Source organism: Notamacropus eugenii, chromosome 2 (genome assembly GCF_028372415.1).
Source record: "Notamacropus eugenii isolate mMacEug1 chromosome 2, mMacEug1.pri_v2, whole genome shotgun sequence".
Lineage (NCBI taxonomy): Eukaryota > Metazoa > Chordata > Mammalia > Diprotodontia > Macropodidae > Notamacropus > Notamacropus eugenii.
In genome coordinates this window covers 376,046,129-376,069,460 of record NC_092873.1, presented here as the reverse complement: position 1 = coordinate 376,069,460, position 23,332 = coordinate 376,046,129, and the positions used below count along the sequence as shown (strand labels likewise).

At 36.8% G+C, this 23,332-nt stretch overlaps 1 protein-coding gene across 6 annotated transcripts in view; it reads left to right on the top strand.

The window, feature by feature from the left end:
• The window catches only part of ACACA (acetyl-CoA carboxylase alpha), a 268,158-nt gene that overhangs the window by 3,843 nt on the left and 240,983 nt on the right, over positions 1-23,332 (top strand). For 5 of the 6 annotated variants that reach the window (XM_072646950.1, XM_072646948.1, XM_072646949.1 and 2 more), the window contains exons 2-3: positions 9,860-9,906; positions 19,400-19,652. In XM_072646950.1, coding sequence (XP_072503051.1) covers positions 19,426-19,652 — 227 coding nt within the window. In that variant the 5' untranslated portion in view covers positions 9,860-9,906; positions 19,400-19,425. The remainder of the gene's footprint in view (positions 1-9,859; positions 9,907-19,399; positions 19,653-23,332) is intronic. The other variant, XM_072646947.1, reaches the window with a different exon arrangement.

Here is a 23,332-nt window from a genome sequence, read left to right as displayed (position 1 = left end):
AAAGCTAGTGTTTAGTTCAGATACTTTTATTAGAAGACAACTGAAGCGAATTGCTTCCTCTTTCAATAGAACTACTTAGAAAATACAGTACCATTTGAATTTAGGGAGCGAAGCTTAAATAGTTTTGTTAAATATGTTTATTTCTTTTGTTCTGACTCTTTAGCAAATGTATTACTTTGTGATTAGTCTCACTTCATGTTTAGGGATAAATCTCAAGGTTTGGGGTCCCTTGCAAGAAATGTAAGGGCTTCCATATAAAAAGGATAAGTTATACATTTTTATTTCAATAAAAGATCATGTTATCATTGATATAAGTATAAGAAAAAGAGTAATTTCAAGAAAGTACTCAAACTTTGAAACTTTGTGATTAATATTCATTCCTTGAAGAGTAGGATGCAATTAGAATCACAGATGAGGCTTTCATGTCCCTCCATCTCCTAACTCAGATTGAAAAAGAATCTTGTCTACTTCATACTTGCCAGATGCTTATCCAGTTTTTGCTGGAAGTTCTTCAGTGGATCTGGGCCAGGGGGAGATGGCCCATCTCACCTTTGGATTACTCTGAGCAGAAAGTTCTCCTGACATGAATCCTAAATTTGCCTCTTTGCAAGGCACCCCCCATTCCAAGTTCTGCCTTTTGGGGATGAAGAAGTCTCATGCCTCTCCCACAGGGTAGCTGTTTAAATACTTAGAGACAGCTATTCTTAGAGTCAGTAAAAGCATGGACTTCAGAGGCAGAGGGCCTGGGTTCAAATCCTGTCTCTGATACTTGCTACCAGTGCTATCTTAGGCAACTTGCCTGACATTTCTATGACCTTAGTTTTCTTGTCTCTAAGATGAAGGGGTTGTATTAGGTCCTTTCTAGCTCAACATCTATGACTTCATATATTTGGAAAGGTGTTATATTAGAGGCCCCTTTGGGTAGTAGAAAGAATACTGAATTTGGCATTGGGGAACCTAGGTTCAGATCTTGACAAGGTTCCCGGTGCAGATCATTCAACTTTACCAGGTGATAATGATAATAATAGCTGGCATTTATATGGTGCTTTAATGTCCGCAAAGCTCTTTACAAATGCTATTTCATTTTATTCTCACAACTACCCTGTGGGGCATTTTAACATTTTATGTTCATATACATTTTACTCATTTTACAAATGAGAAAACTGGTCAAATGACTTGCCTAGGGTTCCACAGCTAAGTGTCTGAGGATGGATTTGACCTTAGGTCTAACTTACTCCAGGCCTGGTGCTCTACCCACTTTGCCACCTACCTGGACAAACAGCAGTCATCACTCTCCAGTGCATGATAATTAGTTTCATTAACTTGACCACCTTTTTTCGGTATTAGACCAGCTGGAAATATATTTAGAGATTCAGTGGACTCAGAGAAGAACTAGATTTTCCCATTGTTTATTTTGGAGGAAAATTGGAAATTATAGCACTGATTAAGTTTGACCTTGTATTGGTAGGTTAAGGAATTGGGGGTTTAGGCTAGGAATTAAGGTGTTTACTGAGGCATACAAGGATACTTCTAGAAGTCCTCTAAAGTTGCATGATCATTGTGTGGAGAGGACCCTGAGTGACCCTCAAAGCTCTGTTTGTGAGACATAAGCTCTGGAGGTTCTGTCATGTTGAGAAGACCTCACCTATGGTCCTAGCGATAAATGGCATCTTTTTTGAGTATTTGTATAGTTGAGTAAACAGAGACTGATCACTAGTGAGTAGGTTGGCTTCTTGGGCATAGATAAATTGTTTTGTCATGTGAAGCCATGAAACAAAGGAGAATATAAAATGTTCCCTAATTCTATATGGCTCCGTTCTGCTTCTGCAGTGATGGAGGCAGAAGCTGTTAAGAATCACAGTTTTTAGTTCATTTTTACAAACTATAGGAGTAGCATATTATAGTAGATTGAGAGCTTACTTCAGGACCAGGAAGACCTGGGTTCAAGTGCTGACTCTGATACATGCTAGATTTGTTACCTTGGGCAAGGTGCCTCCCTGAGCCTTAAGGTGTAGAGAAGCTGACCTGCTTTGATAAGGGTGATTCTGTCATCCCAGAGTTTCTTCTATCAGTAAGGTTACAGACCCTCTAAATACTGACTTAGCTGTTTATACTCTAAGTATGAGATCATTGTTAACCAAGTGGAATAACTCTTGGAATAACTGAATCATATTAATCTCTACTTGTGTACATACATATATAATTTTCTTTATACAACATCTTCATTTCTCAATATTTCTCTTCCTACTAGAGACTTATTATGCCTTGTAACAAGAATTAAAAAAGAGAAAAATAAAAGTTCAGAACTAATTAATGCAACCAAATCTGACTTTATATGCAGCATTTTATAGCCATCTTTCCTTTTTTCTTCAAGGAAGAGTGGGAGATGCCTTTTCATATCTCTTTTTGGGGGCCAAGCTTGGTCATCATAATTTCATACCTTTCAGTTTTGGTTATTTACTTATTGTTGTTTCCATCCACATTGTGATCATTATGTATGTTGTTTTTCTGGTTCTTTTTGTTGACTTTGTGTCTGGTCACATAAATCTTTCTATGCTTTTCTATTCTTTATTGAATCATATTAATCTTTACTATAATTATTCTTACTAGAAATGAAACCCAAAGACAAAAAAATATATCTAAGTGGAAGGAGGGACACAGGTTCTCCTTGGAGAAGCAAATAAAGGAATTGTTGAGTTCATTTTTTTGTGTATTAATAAGCAGTGAGTAATATGTTTCACAGGAAACTTGGTTGTTGCGTATTTCAGTGTTCTTGCACTGATAGGGATATGCAAGAAACCTTCATCACCAGTTAATTAGCCAGCATTTGTTAAGTGACTAGTATGTGCTGGTGCTGAGGATACAAAGATAAAAAAAAAGAAACGTCTCGGGGGCCTTTTATTCTAGTGGGGAGATGCATGTACATATATAAGAATATATATATAGAATATACATATACATAAAATAAGTGCAAAATACAGTGTGGGGAGGGAGGATACTAGTACTTGGTAGAAGGAATCAGGAAAGACTAGGTGTAGAAGATGGTGCTTGAACTGAATTTTTTTTTTAATTAAATTATTTTGTTATCTGTGTTCTACAGTCCCTTCCATATATCTTAGATTTTTTTTCCCTTCCCTCCCCTTTCTGCCCCCCTTTCCCTCCCCACTCCCTCCCTGAGACAGCATACAATTTTATATAGGTTCTACATATATATTCCTATTAAATACATTTTCACCTTAGTCATGTTGCGTAGAAGAATTAAAATGAATGGGAGAAACCATAAAACAGAACAATACAAAACAAAATATAATACAAAAGAAAACGGTCTGCTTCATTTGTGATCCAATTCCATAGTTCTTTCTCTGGACATGGAAAGCATTTTACCTTGAGTCCATTGGGAATTTTTAAAGTCCTTGCATTACAATGAAGTACTAAGTCTGCCAGACAAATTCCTCTCACACTGTGGTTGTTGCTGTGTACAAAGTTCTCCTGGTTCTGCTCCTTTCACTCAGCATCAGTTCATATAAGTCCTTCTAGGCCTCTCTGAAGTCTTCCTGTTCATCATTTCTTATAGCACAATAGTATTCCATTACATTCATCTACCACAACTTGTTCAGACATTCCCCAATTAATGGGCATGCCCTTGATTTCCAGGTTTTGACTGCCACAAAGACAGCTGCTATAAATATTTTTATACACGTGGGACCCTTTCCCATTTCTGTGATCTCTTTGGAATAGAGTCCTAGAAGTGATATCACTGGGTCAAAGGGTATGCACATTTTTGTAGCCTTTTGGGCATAGTTCCAAATTGCTCTCCAGAGTGGTTGGATCAGCTCATACCTCCCCCAGCAATGAATTAGTGTTCCAGGTCTCCCACATCTTCTTCAACATTTATTATCTTCCTGTCTTGTCATGTTAGCGAATCTGATAGGCGTGATGTCGTACCTCAGAGTTCTTTTGATTTGAATCTCTCTAATCAATAGTGATTTAGAGCATTTTGCTTGAACTGAATCTTAAAGGAAGAGAGAAATTCTTGGAAGTAGAAGTGAGGAGGGAGAATGTTCAAGGCATGAAACATACCCTGATGCATATACAAAGGCACAAAGATGGGAGATGCAGTGCTATGTATGAGGAGTAGAAAAGACTATGAAAGGAGGACAGTGAATAGATGAAAAAATGGGGATTTGTAAATTTGGGGTCATAGGTTGTGGAAAGGTGAAATACGTATAGTAAGGTTGGAAAAATAGGTTGGGGCCAGGTTGTGAAGAACCTTAAAAGCTAAATAGAATAATTAATATTTTATCCTAGAGGCAATAGGGAGCCTCTGGAGTTTGTTAAGTAGGGTTTGACATGATCAAATGAACTTAAGGAAATGCTGTTTGGCAGCTGTGTGGAGAAGGGACTGGAGTGGGGAGAGACTTAAGACAGTGATACCAATTAGGAAGCCATTGCATTAATCTAGTCAAGGAGTAATGAGGGCCTGAGCTAAAGTGGTGATTGTGTGACTAGAGAGAAGGAATCAGATGCAAGAGATGTAAAGCTAGACACAGAAAGATTTGGCAGTTTATTGGATATTTGGACCAAGAAAGTGAGGAGTTGAGGATAATGTTAAAGTTATAAACTTGGGAGAATGAAAGGACAGTGGTATGTTTAGATAGAAATAGGGAAATTTGATAGAGGGATAAATTTTGGGGTAATGTTAGTGAGTAGTTTTATACATGATGAGCTAGAGATATCTTTTGACATCCAGTTTGAAATATCCAGTAGGCAGGTGGTGATGTGATGCTGCAGCTTGGGGCTGGGTAGATCTCTGTATTATCTGCTTAGAGATGATAATTAAATCCGTTTCAGTGGTTAGGCTGATGTGGTGTCCCAGAGAATATGTAGAGAGAAAAGAAAAAGACTCAGGACAGAGCTTAGGGGACATGAAATGGATGTTGAATCAGCAAAGGAGACTGAGAAGCAAGAGTCAGGAAGGTAGGATGAGATCCGGGAGAGAATAATGTCAGGAAAAGCCCAAGAGAAAAGAATAGCTAACAGGAGAGATAAAATGGTCATTGTTGTCAAGAAGAGTGAAGACTGAGAAAAGACTGTCAGACTTGGCAATTATAAGATATCACTTTTAATTTTGGGTGAGTGGGGAAGCTAGATTGCAAAGAATTGAGAAGTGAAAGAGGAGAGCAAGTAAAATGAGGAGAAATGTATGACAATAGCTGGAGGCAATAGTAGAGACTAGTGAAGGTTTTTTTAAGGGATGGGGGACACTTGGTCATATTTGAAGGCAGTAGAGAAGGAGAGATTGAAGATTAGAGATGGGGGGGGTCAGTGGTTCTGCTAAAGGTGATGATAGGGAGTTGAATCAAGGACAAAAGGGAAAGGAATTTGAGACTAGGGAATAGTGTGGAATTGAATTGGTTATAAAGTCAAGATTAGGAAGGGAAAAACAAAAGTAAGTACAAGTAATATAATGGCCTGAGAATGTCCAGGAGGGTAGAGGGATTGGAAATCAATGAAAATAATTGTCCCTTATGTGCCAGTATTTTTTGTAGATGAGGGGGTAGGGGAAATTCTATGAGGAATTCCATTAGGCCCTCAGCTTTGATAAATATGTACTTTAATAAATGCTAGCAATAGTTATTGGTTTCAGAACAAAGGTGAGCATAAGAGAGGATGGGGAAAACATGATTCCAGGTATAAGATGCAAGAGAGGCCAGAGACTCAGAAACTTTATCAAAGCGTTATGCTTATACATAATCTATTCCTTGACAGTAGAGTGTAAGACACAGTAAACACCAAATAACATCACAAAAATGAAAATGATTATATTTTAAAAGATAGGAAATAAGTTATTCTTATGGGACTCATTTTTGAATCAGCTGTCTGTATATAGTCAAACCATTAGAGCAAATATCAAAATTGACAAAAATTATAAGAAATAATAAAAATGGAATATGACAGTTAACTCAGGCAAATCTAACATTATCTGTTTAAATAAACTGTTGATACTTAAAAATGGAAAATAGAAAAGAGAATGGACATTAACACAGACATTACTAAATCCTAGCAGTTTAACTAATATATATCAACCAGTACAACTAGGTGAACCAGAAGACCCCAGAAACTCTTATCAGCCAGTAAACATATAATCTTACTAAGGTGAAAAATATGGCTACCAGATTGAGAAAAATCCATAAAATCTTATGGAGAAGAATGCTGTGAGAAGTATTTCTTTATGAAACAGGCAAAGGGAGTGGGGTGGGGGGAAAGTCAAATTTATGAAAAAATCTGTGGAGAGATTCAGGTAAGCAAAGTCATCACATCGCAAGGGCATTCAAGACTGAAACTGAAAGGAGAACAATGAATAGATGAAAAATGAGGATTTGTAAAGTTTTCTGTAATAAATGTTTTCTCCATCATAAACACTGAAGCTACCACATTTGGGTTCTTAACCTGATAGACCCTAATGTACTACATAATAGCACATTAAAGGTGTTTTTAAGCAAAATGCTTTACGTATATTATGTCATCCTGTCCTTACAACAACTCTGTGAGGCAAGTCCCTATACCGGACTGAGAGAGGTTAAATAATTGTCCAAGTATCACATAGCTAGTAAGTGTCTGAAATGGGATTTGAATTCAGGTTTTCCTGACTTCAAGTCTTGGATTAGGGCAACTAGTGGTATGCATGAGGAAGTAGAAATGATACTAAAGAAAACAAAGATTGGAATTGCTGCTGGATAAAACCATATATACAAGGAAGTCTGTACCATAGGTAATATAATTTTGAGAGCACCAAAGAATCAAGTCTCAAGATAACTGAAAGAGTGAAGAATGTGCAGTGATTAGAGCAAAAAAATTTCAAACCTTGTCAATACTAAAAAAGATTACCTAGAAAATTAATAATGACCAACCCATATACCTACTCTCATCTCTAAAAAATCTTAATGAAATATTTTGCATGTATAATGAAGATATCCTTGATAAAATGTAATGAACTAACAAGATAGGCTATCACAAATGATATTTTGTAACAGGCTACATCTTTATGGTCAGGGTTGACCAAAAGGCTTAGTAAATATGAGTCAAATGTGCTTATCATGTTAAAGGTTTCTCATGCTTGTATCAAAATCATACAAGATTACTTGAAAGATATATTGGATAACTTTGACCCTCTGATTATTAACATCAAGCAAGTCATAAAACAGGAAGCTGTATCCTCAGCAAAAGTATTTTCTGTTGTCCAGAAGGTTGTCCACAGAAGAGTCCAAATGGAAGGGATATTGCCTACCTGTGGCAAGGTTCTCCATATGTTCCTGTTCGTAGATTGTGCTAAGTCCTGGAACATTGCAGTCTCCTAAATGAGATCTCTAATCACTCAAAAAAGTTTAGCCCAACTATGCATACAAAAAAAGAACAGTGGATGAAGAATTCTTATTATCTAGACTATAGTGCACAGTAAGATAGTCTCTAAAGCTGGCCCATCAATACATATACCTGGGATAGGCCCTGTGGGTGGCTGGTGAGCTGAGCTCAAAATTGATCTGCAGCAGGAGCCTGGGGTTACCTTTCTGCTTTTCATGAGCCCAAGTTTGCCCTTAAAATAAAGGTTTGCCTTTTAAATATCAGTTTTTATTCACCAATGCCTTATGACCTTCGAAGAGTTAAAATTTGGGGGTCCCAAAAAGTAGTGAGCAATAGATTCTTGGTGCAGAGCTTGTGTGCTCGATTTGTATCTGTGTAGTAATTTGAGATCCAGGCTTTCAGCGTAGGTGTGCCACAAATACTGTAGTTGATTTTCTGGAGGATGTGGAAGTATGTCAAAAAAGGTGAGAAGGCATTACATGGGTTATGACTCACTATTAAAAGAAGTACCAACATCAGTGAAGTCAAAGATCCATTAAAGTAATTTTAGCCAGAAAAGATATTTGTAGAATGACCAGCTCGGGCTGTTCTAACACTGAGTGATGGATTTGATAAGTGTGTAGAAGTACAAAATCCTATTGATGGTTTTTTCCCCTATTTTTATTACAGACCTAGTTATCAACAAATGCAAGTATTCAAATAAGAGCAAAAGAGTGTATGTATAACTATAAGCTTCCTTTATATATATTTTATTTTTAAAATGTATCTTTAACAAAGTAGTACAAAATTATCCTGTTTGCTTTCATGTCTCTTTAAATTTAATTCTATCTTTTGTGTGTTTTTCCTGGCTTTTAAAAAAATGTATAGTTATAGTCAGTATGTATCATTATTTTAGTTCTGCTTTTTTCATTCTGAATTATTTCATATAAATCTGTGCTTTTCATATTTGTTGTTACATTTTAACTGCTTAATAAAGACTTGTTGATGTATTGTGCCATTATATTAATATTCTACAGCTCTGTTAGCTGTCCTTCAGTCATTTGACATGTGGTTTGTTTCTAGCTTTTTGCTGTTATGAAAAGGACTACTAGAAACATCTTTGTGCAGTTTGGCCTCCCCTCATCGTCTCATGGGCCAGTCTCTCCCCTGCCCCTCATTAAGATATAACATCTTTAGTATATTGTTCTAGTAGTGAGATCATTTGGTTAAAATATAATTCTGTAATGTGTTTCAGGGAGTTTACTGTAATTCACAACTTTGTCAGCAATGTAATAAGTGCTTTTAATTTGAAGACCTAAATGCATGATTGAATCTTTTTTTAAAGCACTTATTAGTGCAAAGCTCTGTGGGATACAACTAGAAAAGTTAGATAATTCTTGCCCTTGAAGAGCTTGTATTCTAATGGGGATGGAAGTTTTCAGCTGCAAGTCAGATGGAAAGGTCTCTTGGTCCTTAGGGTGCAGTGGCAAAGCAGATGTTTATGTTTCTTCTTTAATGTCATTTCCACTGATAAAAACATATCAGTTTCTAATGTGGAACCATTTGACAGTGCCAAGGTCTTGGGCAGCAAGAACTGTCTTTTCTGGGTCTTCAGTAGTTGTAGCTGTAGCTGTAGTACCTGCTGGAACAGTTGTCAGGCTGCATCTCCATGGGGTTTGGTTACTTCCCAGGATGATGGCTGAGGGTGCTGAGCTGAAGGTATTACTACTATTCCCAAGGCTCTTGGGCTCAGGGCCCCGGGCCATCTGCATTGATGTCTGAGGGTGGATCATAGGGTGGTGGTGGTGGTAGTTGACTTGTTTGGCCCCTGTTTCTTCCTTTGTCTTCCTCAGGGCTCCTTGCTGTTTTACCTGGGCTGCCTTGCCTGTCCCATGGATGGCACAGTGACTGAAACAGTAGTTGGACAACTGAATATTTATGCTTTAAGTTTATAGACTTGACCAGAGAGATGCTATTTTGAATTACTCCCTGGTTTAAGGATCTTTATTGGCTCCCTAGAATAAAATATGCATTCTTCAGCTTTACATTTAAAGGTCTTCAGTCTCCTACCTCTAACAGGTTAATCTCCCATGACTTCTTTTCATGCAGTCTACATCCCAACCAAGCTCCATTACTTGCCATCCTATCTCTCCTTTCATTCTGCCTTTCCCTGATTGTCACGCAGGCCTTGTTTCCTCACCATAGTGTCTTTTGTGGCTCCCCATCTGTGTGACATGCAGGAAGCCCGTTCCTCAGTTGTTTGGGCTTACTCCATTTTTAAATGATCGTGCATTTATTTGACTGTGTGCATATTCTATCCCCCCAGTAGAACGTCAACTCCAGGAGAGCAGGGGCTGTCTTGTCTTTGGATCCTCAGTGCCTGTCAGAGTGGCTTGTAGAAGTGTTTAATAAATGCGTGGGGGAATAGAATGGATACAATTGATTAATTTTGTACTCTTGAGTGAAAAAAAAAGATGAAACAAACTTCATCATTAAATTTCTGTCTTTTTTCTAATAGTTCTTTCTGGAGGTGGATATCTTCTTACATTGTAAGAATTATAAGAGGTAAGTAGAATGGTCTAAAAAATTCATATGCTAAAATATTTAAGTTGCAAGGCAGGTTTAAAAAAGTTATCCTAGTATTTGGAAATGGAAAAACTGGTGTTATAGTATTTCATGAACAGGGAACTTATGGCATTAGCGGTTTGTAGAGAAATTAATTATTTCCTCATCCTTCCCCTGACTGATCTTTAGATCCAAGTGCCATTCTCTGAATAGAAGGCTAGAATCAACCAAAATGGGATGGGGCATGGAATTACTTGTGAATTTTATGAAAATCTACTCTATAGCTCTTCTTCTTTGACTGCTTTTTTTTCCTCCCTAGGGATAACTTCGACATTTCCAAGTTTACTCATCTTTATTTTTTTAAATTTTATAGTTAATTTTTTATTTGTCTCAGTCTTTAATTGTGTTTTAATAGGTGTTTTTTTCCATTTATTTTATTTATTTTTAGTTTTCAACATTCATTTCCACAAGATTTTGAGTTTCAAATTTTCTCCCCATTGCTCCTCTTCCACCATCCCAAAACACTGTGCCTTCTCATTGCCCCTTCCCCCAGTCCACCCTCCCTTCTATCACACCCCTCCCTTCCCTTATCTCCATCTTCTCACTTTTCTTGTAGGACAACGTAGATTTCTATACACCATTACCTGTATTTCTTATTTCTCAGTACATACAAAAACAATTCTCAATATTTGTTCCTAAAACTTTGAGTTCTAATTTCTCTCCCTTCTTCCTTCCCCACCCATCCCCACTGAGAAGGCAAGCAATTCAGTATAGGCTATATATGTGTAGTTTTGCTAAAGACTTCCATAATAGTCATGTTGTGAAAGACTAGCTATATTTCCTCCATCCTATGCTGCCCCCTTATTCGTTCTATTCTCTCTTTTGACCTTGTACCTCCCCAAAAGTGTTTACTTCTAATTATCCCCCTCCTCTCATTTGCCCTCCCTTCTATCATCCCCTCACACCCCACTTATCCCCTTCTCCCCTGCTTTCCTGTAGTGTAAGATAGATTTTCATACCAAATTGAGTGTGTATGTTATTCCCTCCTTAAGCCAAATGTGATGGGAGTAAGCTTCCATTTTCCCTCTCACCTCCCCCCTTTTCCCTCCATTTAAAGAGCTTTTTCTTGATTTTTTTATGAGAGATAATTTGCCCCATTCCATTTCTCCCTTTCTCCTCCCAGTATATTCCTCTCTTATCCCTTAATTTCATTTTTTTAGATATCATTCCTTCCTATTCAACTCAGTGTGTGTGTGTGTGTGTGTGTGTGTGTGTGTGTGTGTGTGTGTGTGTGTGTGTGTGGTCCCTCCAACTATCCAAATACTGAGAAAAGTTTCAAGGGTTACAAATAATATCTTTCCACGTAGGAATGTAAACAGTTCAATTTTAGTAAATCCCTTGTGATTTCTCTTTCCTGTTTACCTTTTCATGTTTCTCTTGATTCTTGTGTTTGAAAGTCAAATTTTCTTTCAGCTCTGGTCTTTTCATCAGGAATGCTTGAAAGCCCTCTATTTCATTGAATGACTATTTTTTCCCTTAAAGTATTATACTCAGTTTTGCTGGGTAGGTGATTCTTGGTTTTAATCTTATTTCCTTTGACTTCTGGAATATCATATTTCAAGCCCTTCTATCCCTTAATGTAGAAGCTGCTAGATCTTGTGTTATCCTGATTGTATTTCCACAATACTCAAATTGTTTCTGGCTGCTTGCAATATTTTCTTCTTGACCTGGGAACTCTGGAATTTGGCTACAATATTCATAGGAATTTTTCTTTTGGTATCTCTTTCAGGAGGTGATTGGTAGATTCTTTCAATATTTGTTTTACACTATATTTCCAGGATATCAGGGCAGTTTTCCTTGATAATTTCATGAAAGATGATGTCTATGCTCATATTTTGATCATGGCTTTCAAGTAGTCCCATAATTTTTAAATTGTCTCTCCTGGACCTATTTTCCAGGTCATTTGTTTTTCCAATCAGATATTTCACATTATCTTTTATTTTTTCCTTCTTTTGGTTTTGTTTGTAATTTCATGGCTTCTCATAAAGCCATTAGCTTCCATCTGCCCCATTCTACTTTTTAAAGAAGTATTTTCTTCAGTGAGCTTTTGAACCTCTTTTTCCATTTGATTAATTCTGCTTTTTATCTGGGGCAGCAAGGCGGTACAGTGGATAAGCACCAGTGCAGGAGTCAGGAGGACCTGAGTTCAAATCTCACCTCAGACACTTGACACTCACTAGCTGTATGACCTTGGGCAAGTCACTTAACCCCAGTTGCCTCATCCTGGATCATCCTGATGAATATCTGGTCCCTGGATTCAGATGGCTCTGGAGGAGAAGTGAGGCTGATGACTTGCACAGCTCTCCCTCACTCAAAACAAAGTCAAGTGCAAATCATGTCATCGTTTCTCTGATGGCATGGTCTTCTTCGGAAATGCAGGATGAATACAATTCTGCTTTTTAATGCATTCTTCTTATTGGCTTTTTGGGCCTCTTTTGCTGTTTCAGAGAGTCTATTTTTAAAGGTATTAATTTCTTGAGTATTTTTTTGATCTCCTTTAGTAAGCTGTTGACTTTTCATAATTTTCTTGCATTGCTTTCATTTCTCTTTCCAATTTTTCCTCCACCTCTCTTACTTGATTTTCAAAATCCTTTTTGAGCTCTTCCATGGCCTGAGACCATTGCATATTTATTTTGGAGGTTTTGGATGCAGAAACCTTGATATTTTTAGGTCTTTCTCTGATGGTATGCATTGTTCTTCCTCATCCCAAAGGATGGAAGAATATACCTGCTCACTAAGAAAGTAACCTCTATTATCTTATTCTTTTTCCCTTTTTTGGGGCATTTTCCCAGCCAGTTACTTGACTTTTGAGTTCTTTGTCAAGAGGAGCGAGTACTCTGGGGACTTGTAAGTTCTCAGTTCCTCCAAGGTGGCACAATCAAGGGAAAGGAGTTTATTCCTCTCCTGACCTGTACTCTGGTCTGGGAGCAACTACAAACACTCTTTTCTGCGAGTAGAATTCCCTTTCCAAACCCTCTACCAGGTCCATCAGTCAGTGCTCCTCCTCACCCCAGAGCCGCCAGTCAGGGCTGAGATGAATCTCAGATGATCAGTTGCTCAGTTCCCCTAGGGTCTTTATGCCAGGGCTTCAACAATGGAAGTTGCTGCTGCCTGGGGCTGGGGTTAGACCCCTGAGTTCCCTTCTCATCCAGGTGAAAGAGCTTTCTCACTGACCTTTGAAGCTGTCTTTGGTGTTTGTGAGTTGAGGAATCTAGGACCCGTGCCTGCTGCTGGTGGTACCTTGAAGCCAGCTCCAGTCCTGTCCTTGCTGTGGTGCAGCCAAGACTGTGCTGCGCTCTGCTCTGCGCCTGGTCCAACAGACTTTTCCTGTCGGTCTTCCAGGCTGCCTTGGGCTGAAAATCTCATTCACTTGGTCGTTTTGTGGCTTCTGCTGCTCTTGAATCTCTTTAGTTATTTTTGCAGGTATTTTATGGGCTGTGGGAGGAGAGCTTCTAGAGGTACATCCTTCTACTCTGCCATCTTTGCTCTGCTCCCCTTTACTCATCTTTAAAATGAAATTGACATATATGTACTGTCAGATCTCTTCAAGATCTTTTATCCTATAACTGTTCCCTTCTACAACTGCCTGTCTGTCTAACTTAGCTTCTGTGGGATAATGGTAGCTTGGCCAACTTGGGGATAGTTTGAATAACATTTTTTGGAATTTAAAAAGACCTAGTCTTTTAAGTAGGATTTACGTAGCACACGTGTACTTGCATGTGTGACTCTGGGGCACGTTTTGGTCTTCCTGACTTTGTATAAGTATAGTCTGTTTCATGAAACTGCTAAAAGAAAAGCTGGGGAACCACTACCATTGATGGAATCTGAGAGGTAAGTTTGGATCTCTACATATTGAGTACCTGCCATAGTTCAAGAATGGTCTGGTCTATTAAATATAGCACTATTTTAATTGTTCAGCAGCTAGCACTAGGTTTATAAGTTCATTTAAATATGAATTGAGGTGGTTAAACTCCTTTGAATGGTTTTAGGACTACTGCTTCAAATCCATGTTTTTGAATAGGTTAAGTCTTATAATCAGTTTTTTAAAGGGCCACTCACATGGATTTCCTTTTTTTCTTTTAAAAAAATTTTATTTTCAGTTTCAGTTTCACTATTTCTCTCCTCCTCTCCCAACCCATTGAGAAGACAAGAAACACAATACCCATTGTATGTAGGAAGTCATGTAAAACATTTCCACATTAGCCATTATACATATTTCTTATTCACGTGGCTCTCATGTAGATTTCTTATCATTTGGCTCGCTTTTGGGAAAAAAAAACTGCAACAAACAAAAAATTATTAGCTGTAGGGATCAAACCATTCCTGACCTTTGGCACATTTAGTGAAGGTAGTTTGCCAAATTGTTCTGTCCCCTCAAGAGGGGAACATTGGCACTTCAGGCTCCAGAGAGCCTCTGGTTTAATGTTCCCAGGATTAGATTTCCTTCTTTTCTTCTTCACATCTCTTTTTGCTATATCCCTATTGGCTAATTTTTAGGTAATTATCTTATTGAGTCTTTAAGACTAACACACCAGCCTACATCTGAAGGAATTTTCTCTCTTGAAAGTTCCCTGTACCAATGAATAAGAGATCCAGTCCATCTCCTTGTCCATCTTATTGAATGTGGAAGGGTAACTCCAGATCCTAGATGGAATGCTCTACATTTCAGTTTTGACTTTGACTAACAAGCTAGAATCTCCTCTTGAATGTTTTACCTGTTACCTGTGTACCTCTTGTAAAGAAGAAAGCAGCTATCCTTTTCCTCTTTTCTGTTAGGTGTAGCCTTTTCTTGGATCTTCTCATATGGATGATTCTTTTCAGACTACATTATTCTGGGCTTCTTAAATGTGGGAATTGTTTAGTTTCTTCTTGATTGCATTACCCATTGATTCTCTAGCTGTTTTCTTTAAACAAAGCCCTCAGACCTACTGTTTTCCTTTTAAACTTTTAGAAAAATATTTTTTAAAAAAAGTTTCACTTATATAGAGGACCTGTTATATACACTTGAGAACTAGGTAATGAATATATACCTATTTCTATATCTGTTGTATGAATTTTCATATTTTGTTATAGGGAGTAAAAAAAATTTTTAATCTGATTTCTCTTTTAGGAGATGTTTATGTTTCAGTTCCTAATAAATTGTTTCAGTCATTCCTCTAACATCTGACTTTTATGAAAATTACTTTGCCCCTTTAAGAGAATCAGTATTCATTTACAGGTTTAAAAAAATCTTGCTAAAGCAATACTGGTTAAGCATTTTTTACATGTGTACTATAAATGGGGAAGAAATAACTTTGTTCTCTAGATCAGTAATCCCTAATTTTGGTGTTCCATTGTTTGACTTAACAGTCTTCCTTCTTCACACTTCACCGTCCAAAAAAACCTTTTGGTTATTTATTATTTAGTTATTATCCTATTTAGTTACGTAGCATTTAGTTATTTTCTGGAATAAAAATAATTCTTTTACATTTAATTTTAATTTTTTCAACTACATATAAATGAAAATTTTTAACATTCCTTTTAAAAAAAATTTTGACTTTCATTTTCTCTCCTTTCTTCCCTTCCTTCCTCACCTCCCTTTTCCTTAAGAATGCAAGCAGTTTGATATAGATTATACATGTGCAGTCATGTAAAACATTTCCATATCAGTCATATAGCAAAAGAAAATGGAGACCAAAAAAAACTCCCAAAATAATAAAGTTAAAAAACTCTGTATCAGTTCTTTGGAGGTGAATAGCAATTTTCATTATAAGTCCTTTGGAATTGTCTTTGATCATTTGATCATTGCTGAGAATAGCTAAGTCATTCTCAGCTGATGATTGTACAGTATAGCTGTTACAGTGTACAGTGGTCTGATTCTGCTCATTTTACTTTGTATCAGTTCATGTGAATTTCCGTAGACTTTTTGAAAGCTGCTTGCATAATAGTGGAATGCAAATAATCTTCATGAGATGGACATGTTTAAATGTTACAAAATTAGTGCTAGGATGCACTTAAATGGAGCAAAAGAGCTGCAGGTTATTTGGTACTGAGCTGAACTTTCAAACTTTCAAAGCTTTCTGATATTACAGCTTGATTGAATTCTGTTTGGTAGAATGAGTCTTGTTTCTCATGGTTGTTTTGTTGAATGCTTTTCTTAGGAGTACTTTCTATTTTCCATATGGTACCTTGCCTTTTCTTGGCATTGTCTGCCCACACCTAATAAGAATGTCAGACTTATTTCAAGTGACATTTTCATTGCTATTGACATTTGATGATAGATGCTCTGCTTGTTCATATTTAAGCCAGTGTTGAAAGTAGATTTTTTAGCTTTGTTTTCTTTTTTAGAAACAATTATTTTATTTGTTTTCAGTGTTCTATAGTCACTTCCATATATCTTAGATTTTTCCCCCTACCTCCCCCTCATTCCCCTCTCCCTCCTCATTCCCTCCCAGAGATGGCGTGCAATCTTATATAGGTTCTACACATACATTCCTATTAATTACCATTTCACCATAGTCATGTGGAATAGAAGAATTAAAATGAATGGGAGAAACCATAAAACAAAACAAAACATAACACAAAAGAAAATGGTCTGCTTCATTCTGTGATCCAATTCCATTGTTGTTTCTCTGAATGTGGAAGGCATTTTGCCTCAAAAGTCCATTGGGAATTTTTTAGGTCCTTTCATTGCTATGAAGGACTAAGTCTACCAGAAAAATTCCTCACACACTGTGGTTGTTGCTGCATACAAAGTTCTCCTGGTTCTGATCCTTTCACTTAGCGTCAGTTCATATAAGTCTTTCCAGGCCTCTCTGAAGTCTTCCTGTTTATCGTTTTTTATAGCACAATAGTATTCTGTTACATTCATGTACCACAACTTGTTGAGCCATTCCCCAATTGATGGGCATCCCCTTGATTTCCAGTTTTTGGCCACCACAAAGAGCTGCTATAAATATTTTTGTACATGTGGGACCCTTTTCCATTTCTATGATCTCTTTGGGATAGAGTCCCAGAAGTGATATTGCTGGGTCAAAGGGTATATGCATATTTTTGTAGCCCTTTGGGCATAGTTTCAAATTGCTCTCTAGAATGGTTGGATCAGCTCACAGCTCCACCAACAATGAATTAGTGTTCCAACTCTCCAACATCTTCTCCAACATTTATCATCTTCCTGTTTGTCATGTTAGCCAATCTGATAGGTGGGATGTGGTACCTCAGAGTTCTTTGTATTTGCATCTCTCTAATCAATATTGATTTGGAGCATTATTTCATATGACTATAGATAGCTTCAATTTCTTCCTCTGAAAACTGCCTGTTCATATCCTTTGACCATTTATCAGTTGTATTCTTGTACATTCAACTCAGTTCTCTGTGTATTTTAGAAATGAGACCTTTATCACAGATACTAGTAGCAAAAATTCTTTCCCAGTTTTCTGCTTCCTTCCTAACTTGGTTGCATTGGGTTTGTTTGTGCAAAAACTTTTCAATTTAATGTCATCAAAATTATCCAATTTGCACTTCATAATGTTTTCTGTGTTTTGTTTAGTCAAAAATTTCTCCATTCTCCATCAATCTGACAGATACACTATCCTTGCTCTACTAATTTGTTTATAGTATGAATCTTTATACTTAGCTCATGTATCCATTTGGACTTCATTCTTGTATACGGTGTCAGGCATTGGTCTATGCCCAGTTTCTGCCACGCTGTTATCCAGTTTGTCAAAGAGTGAGTTCTTATCCCAGAAGCTGGGGTCCTTGGGTTTATCAAACAGTAGATTGCAGTATTCATTGCCTAATGTGTCTTGAGTACCAAACCTATTTCACTGGTCTGCCCTCTGTTTCATAGCCAGTAACAAGAGGTTTTGATTGTTGGTACTTTATAATACAATTTGAGGTCAAGCAGAAGATTTTTTGTTGAAAATTTCCACACATACAATATAACACAGTAAAATAAAGGCTAATAATAGGATTATTTTTGAAAAAAAATATTTTCTGAAATTTATTCCAAAATGATGTGTCTCTCTTTTTCTCTCTCCCCATATATATGTGTACATATACATATATACACATATATTCATTCAACAAGCTTTTAAGTGAATACTAAGTATAATGTACTGTGTTAGACCCTGGGAGATATATCTGTATGTCTACCTAGGTGTGCATATGCATACCTATCAATATGTCATGTACTTATGATTTCATTGGTATAGAGACTCTTTCCACTCATGAAGATCATAAACAGTCTTTAACTGAAAATTTCATGGATTTCCCTATAAGTGTTAGAGCTGGGAGTTTTTAAAAAAAGATTATATATTTCATGATATATATTGGTTAGAGTATTGGACCTAGAGTTAGAAAGACCTGGGTTCAGATCTCTAGTACTTACTAATTATGTGACCATTCACTGTCTAGTTCAGGGTTGGGGAACCTGTGGCTTCCAGACCACATGTAGCTTTCTAGGTCCTCAAGTGTAGCTCTTTGACTGAATCTAAACTTCACAGACTAAATCTCTTTAATACAGGGATTTGTTCTTTAAAAGTTGGATTTAGTCAAAAGGCCTCACCCAAGTACTTAGAAGACCACATGTGGCCTTTGTTCTGGTTGTTTAACTCTTTTGAGATGTAGATAACTAGAGCTAGAACTGGGGATTTTAGAGGCCTTGTAGTACAATCCCATAATTTTACAGATGAGGAAACAGGCCTGGAGAGTTGCAGTAGTTACCTATAGTTCCATAGGTAGGAAGGGATAGAGTTAGGATTCTAATCCTAGGCCTCTGAATCCAGTGCCAGTCTGATACAAATTGCTGAGGAAACGCCTCCATTAAGGAAATCTTGTGTCCTTGATATAGTTGATGTAAATATTACCCATAATGAATTTTAAAGATATGACCGCAAAAGTATAAGAGAACTCTAGAGCTAGAAGAGATCTTAGTATTCTAACTCCATAATTTTACAGAACAGGAAACTGAGGCCCAGAAAGTTGAAGTGGCTTGTTCAGAGTCCCACACATAGGAAGGGACAGAGTCAGACAGCCATTAATACTTGGTTTTTAATCAAGCAATAATAATTTGCATAGTTTAAGTAAATATCCAATTAAAAAAACACAATAAAAGTTCACATACCAGTTTTATATTTGGCAGCTAGAAGCTTTCATAGGCTACATTTATAAGGTTCCCTTATAGTTGCAAGTTGGACAGCTCTGAGGTATTGAGGGAGATATAGAAATGGCTTAAGGAACTTGAAGAAAATGTATGAAGTTTTGAGGAAAGGAAGGAATTAATTGGTATTTGCTGGTTAAGAGTAGGTGGTATGACTCCAGATTTCATTCCATATTTGGGAAAAATAAAAACACTGAAATATTCAGAAAAGTTATTTTTTCAATCCTGTCTTATTCCTACTTGATTATTTATCCTGTTTGGTTTTGCTCTATAACTTTTATGTTTTCCCCCTAGCTCTAAGAGCCTACTTTGACTACATAATGGATGAGCCTTCTCCCGTGGCCAAGCCTCTGGAGCTGAACCAGCACTCTCGATTCATAATTGGTTCTGTGTCTGAAGATAACTCTGAGGATGAGATCAGCAACTTGGTGAAATTGGATCTGCTGGAAGAGAAAGAAGGATCTTTGTCACCAGCTTCTGTCAGCTCAGATACTCTCTCTGACTTGGGGCTCCCAAGCCTACAAGATGGCTTGGCCTTACACATGAGGTATGAAGAAGTTTAGTCATTGAGTAACCAATTGCTTGAGAATCATGCAACATGAATGGACAAATTATGGTAGAGATAAAAATACTTTACCTGGAGCCCTCTCTTTCTGCCTCCACCGATATCTTCCTTAAACACAGATCTTTGGGAAGTGTTAGGGCTGAAGAATTTGGTATATTGCTTGCTGTTTTGACCAACATTGTTGAAATCGTCTCAGTGATTAAGTAGGCCCTGTATGTAAGCAGGTTTGTTTGTAGTTTTCTTTTATTATATCATATTGTGTAAGTAAATTCGTAGGGGATTTAGAATCATAAATTTAGAGCTGTAAGGGACCTCAGAGAGCATCTAATTCAACCCTCTCATTTTATAGGAAGGCCTGGAGAGGTTAAGTGATTTTATACAGTGTCAAACAGACTTTAAGTATCATCTTTGGGATTCAAAGCCAGGGCTTCTCTGTCCAACTCCGGTTCTTTTCACTGTACCATGTTTCTTCTCTGTGTAGTGTATCTGGCAGTAGCCAATTCTTACTATGGTATTTTTTAGGCAAAAGGTAGACTTCCATTGATCTCATTTCTTTAAGAATAAAATTATTTATGTCTTATGATAAATATTTATTATTGTTGATATTTTTTGACTTTTGGTTTCATACCTGACACTTGGTGATATGCTTTGTTTCTTAGATGAAAGGACTTAGATATAAGCTGGGGTTGCTGTTGAAGCTTCTGCTTTTATTATCCAGAAGCTTCTAAATTTAATGGTCATAAAATAATCCAGCCACCCCTCTACAAAATAAGAACTTTAATACAGTGTAAGTAAATTCCCCTGCTGAGTCTTTCTGAGTATGATGAGCCTTTTCTTTGAGGCAGTGGGTGTCCACTTCTCTTTCAGGTAGCTATTTGAAAGGTGGAGGGAAAGAAGATCCACTGTCCATGCTGTTGATGAGAGAAAGTTAGAGCTGGAAGGAATTTTAAAAGGTCTCTGGTCAAACCTCTTCATTTTACAGAGGAGGCGAATGAGGTCTGGAGGAATGATGTATCTTATATAAAGATATTGAGTGCTTCAGTTATTTGTTAAATTGAGACCAGATCTCTAGGAAGGGTCCCACACTCCACTCTCCAAGGTTCTTTCTTCCAATATTTCTCTCTTCTGAAACCAGGGTCTTGATTAGGTGACTAATCTTGAAGCAGGGCAGGTTATGTGGAGAGAGGTGATCAAAGTACAGTGGTTTTGGGGAGTGCCAATAGTGGGAGAAAGGTATAGAGCTAGAAAGAACTTCAGGGATCAGGATATCCAACTGCCTCATTTTACATATGAGGAAACTGAGTCCCAAAGGAGTTAAGGTTTTATATATACATACACTTATATAACCAAGGTTATATAAGTAGTAGTAAGTGGAGCTTGAGTTGGAACCCAGCTCCTCTGGAAGAGGCCTTTTTCTTTGTGTAAAATTTCCTCAGTTACTTCACAGCTGATAGTGATCGATAAGCAGTTTTTCCAAAGAGGCCATGGAACATCTAAACTTGAGAAATGAGATCAAGTATATGAAACTTGGTATCAATCTCCTGTGGTAGGAAATTGAGAGAAACTATTATTATTATTATTTTTAAATTTTTTATTATTTTTTAATGTTTAACAATCACTGCCATACAATTGAGATTTTATCCCCCCCACACCTACCCCCCACTACCCCCCTCCCTCCCCACGACTGCATACAATTCTGTATAGGTTCTACATATACTTTCCTATTGAGCATATTTTCACTGTAGTCATGCTATGTAGTCAGACTAAAATAAATGAAAGAAATCATATAACAAATCAAAACATGATACACAAAAACATACACATACACAAACATGATCTGCTACATTTTGCGAATGACTTCCATATTTCTTTCTCTGAGTGTGGAAGGGATTTTGCCTTGAGAACCACCATTGGGATTTTTTTTTTTAAAGAAGTTCTTGCGTTACTACGAAATTCCAAGTCTACCAGAAAAAACTCTCGCACACTGTGGTTGTTGCTGTGCACAGAGTTCTCCTGGTTCTGCTCCTTTCACTCAGCATCAGGTCATATAAGTCCTTCCAGGCCTCTCTGAAGTCTTCTTGTTCATCATTTCTTATGGCACAATAGTACTCCATTACATTCATATACCATAATTTATTCAGCCATTCCCCAATTGATGGACATCCCCTTGACTTCCAGTTTTTGGCAACTACAAAGAATGCTGCTATAAATATTTTTGTACATGAAAAAGAACAAATTGAAAATCCCCAAGTAAATACCAAATTAGAAATACTGAAAACCAAAGGAGAGATTAATAAAATTGAAATTAAGAAAACTATTGAATTAATAAATAAAACCAATAGTTGGTTTTATGAAAAAACTAATAAAATTGATAAACCTTTGGTCAATCTGATTAAAAAAAAGAAAGAAGAAAATCAAATTACTAATATTAAAAATGAAAGGGGTGAACTCACCTCCAATGAAGAGGAAATTAAAACAATAATTAGAAACTACTTTGCCCAACTTTATGCCCACAAATTCGATAATCTAAACGAGATGGATGAATATTTTAAAAAATACAAATTGCCCAGATTAACAGAAGAGGAAACAACCCCATCTCAGAAAAAGAAATTGAACAAGCCATCAATGAACTCCCTAGGAAAAAATCTCCAGGGCCAGATGGATTCACAAGTGAATTCTATCAAACATTTAAAGAACAGTTAATTCCAATACTATATAGACTATTTTTGAAAATTGGGGAAGAAGGAGTCCTCCCAAATTCTTTCTATGATACAAATATGGTTTTGATACCCAAACCAGGAAGAGACAAAACAGAGAAAGAAAATTATAGACCAATTTCCCTAATGAATATAGATGCAGAAATTTTAAATAAGATTTTAGCAAAATGAATACAGCATCTTATCACGAGATTAATACATTATGATCAGGTAGGATTCATACCAGGACTACAGGGCTGGTTCAATATTAGGAAAACTATTAGCATTATCGATCACATCAACAACAAAGCTAACAAAAACCACATGATTATCTCAATAGATGCAGAAAAAGCTTTTGACAAAATACAACACCCATTCCTACTAAAAACACTGGAGAACGTAGGAATAAAGGGAACTTTCCGTAAAATAATAAGCAGTATCTATCTAAAACCTTCAGCAAGCATTATATGCAATGGGGATAAGCTAGATGCATTCCCAATAAGATCAGGGGTGAAACAAGGATGTCCATTATCACCACTATTATTCAATATGGTACTGGAAATGTTAGCTGTAGCAATTAGACAAGATAAAGATATTGAAGGAATAAGAATAGCCAAAGAAGAAACTAAGTTATCACTCTTTGCAGATGATATGATGATCTACTTAGAGAATCCCAGAGAGTCAAGTAAAAAATTACTTGAAATAATAAACAACTTTGGCAAAGTTGCAGGTTACAAAATAAACCCACACAAATCTTCTGCATTCCTATATATTAGCAACAATGTCCAGCAGCAAGAGATAGAAAGAGAAATCCCATTTAAAGCTAGGGTAGACAGTATAAAATACTTAGGAGTTTACCTGCCAAAACAAACCCAGGGATTATATGAACACAATTACAAGACACTTTTTGCATAAATAAAGTCAGATTTAAGTAAGTGGAAAAACATTAGTTGCTCATGGGTAGGC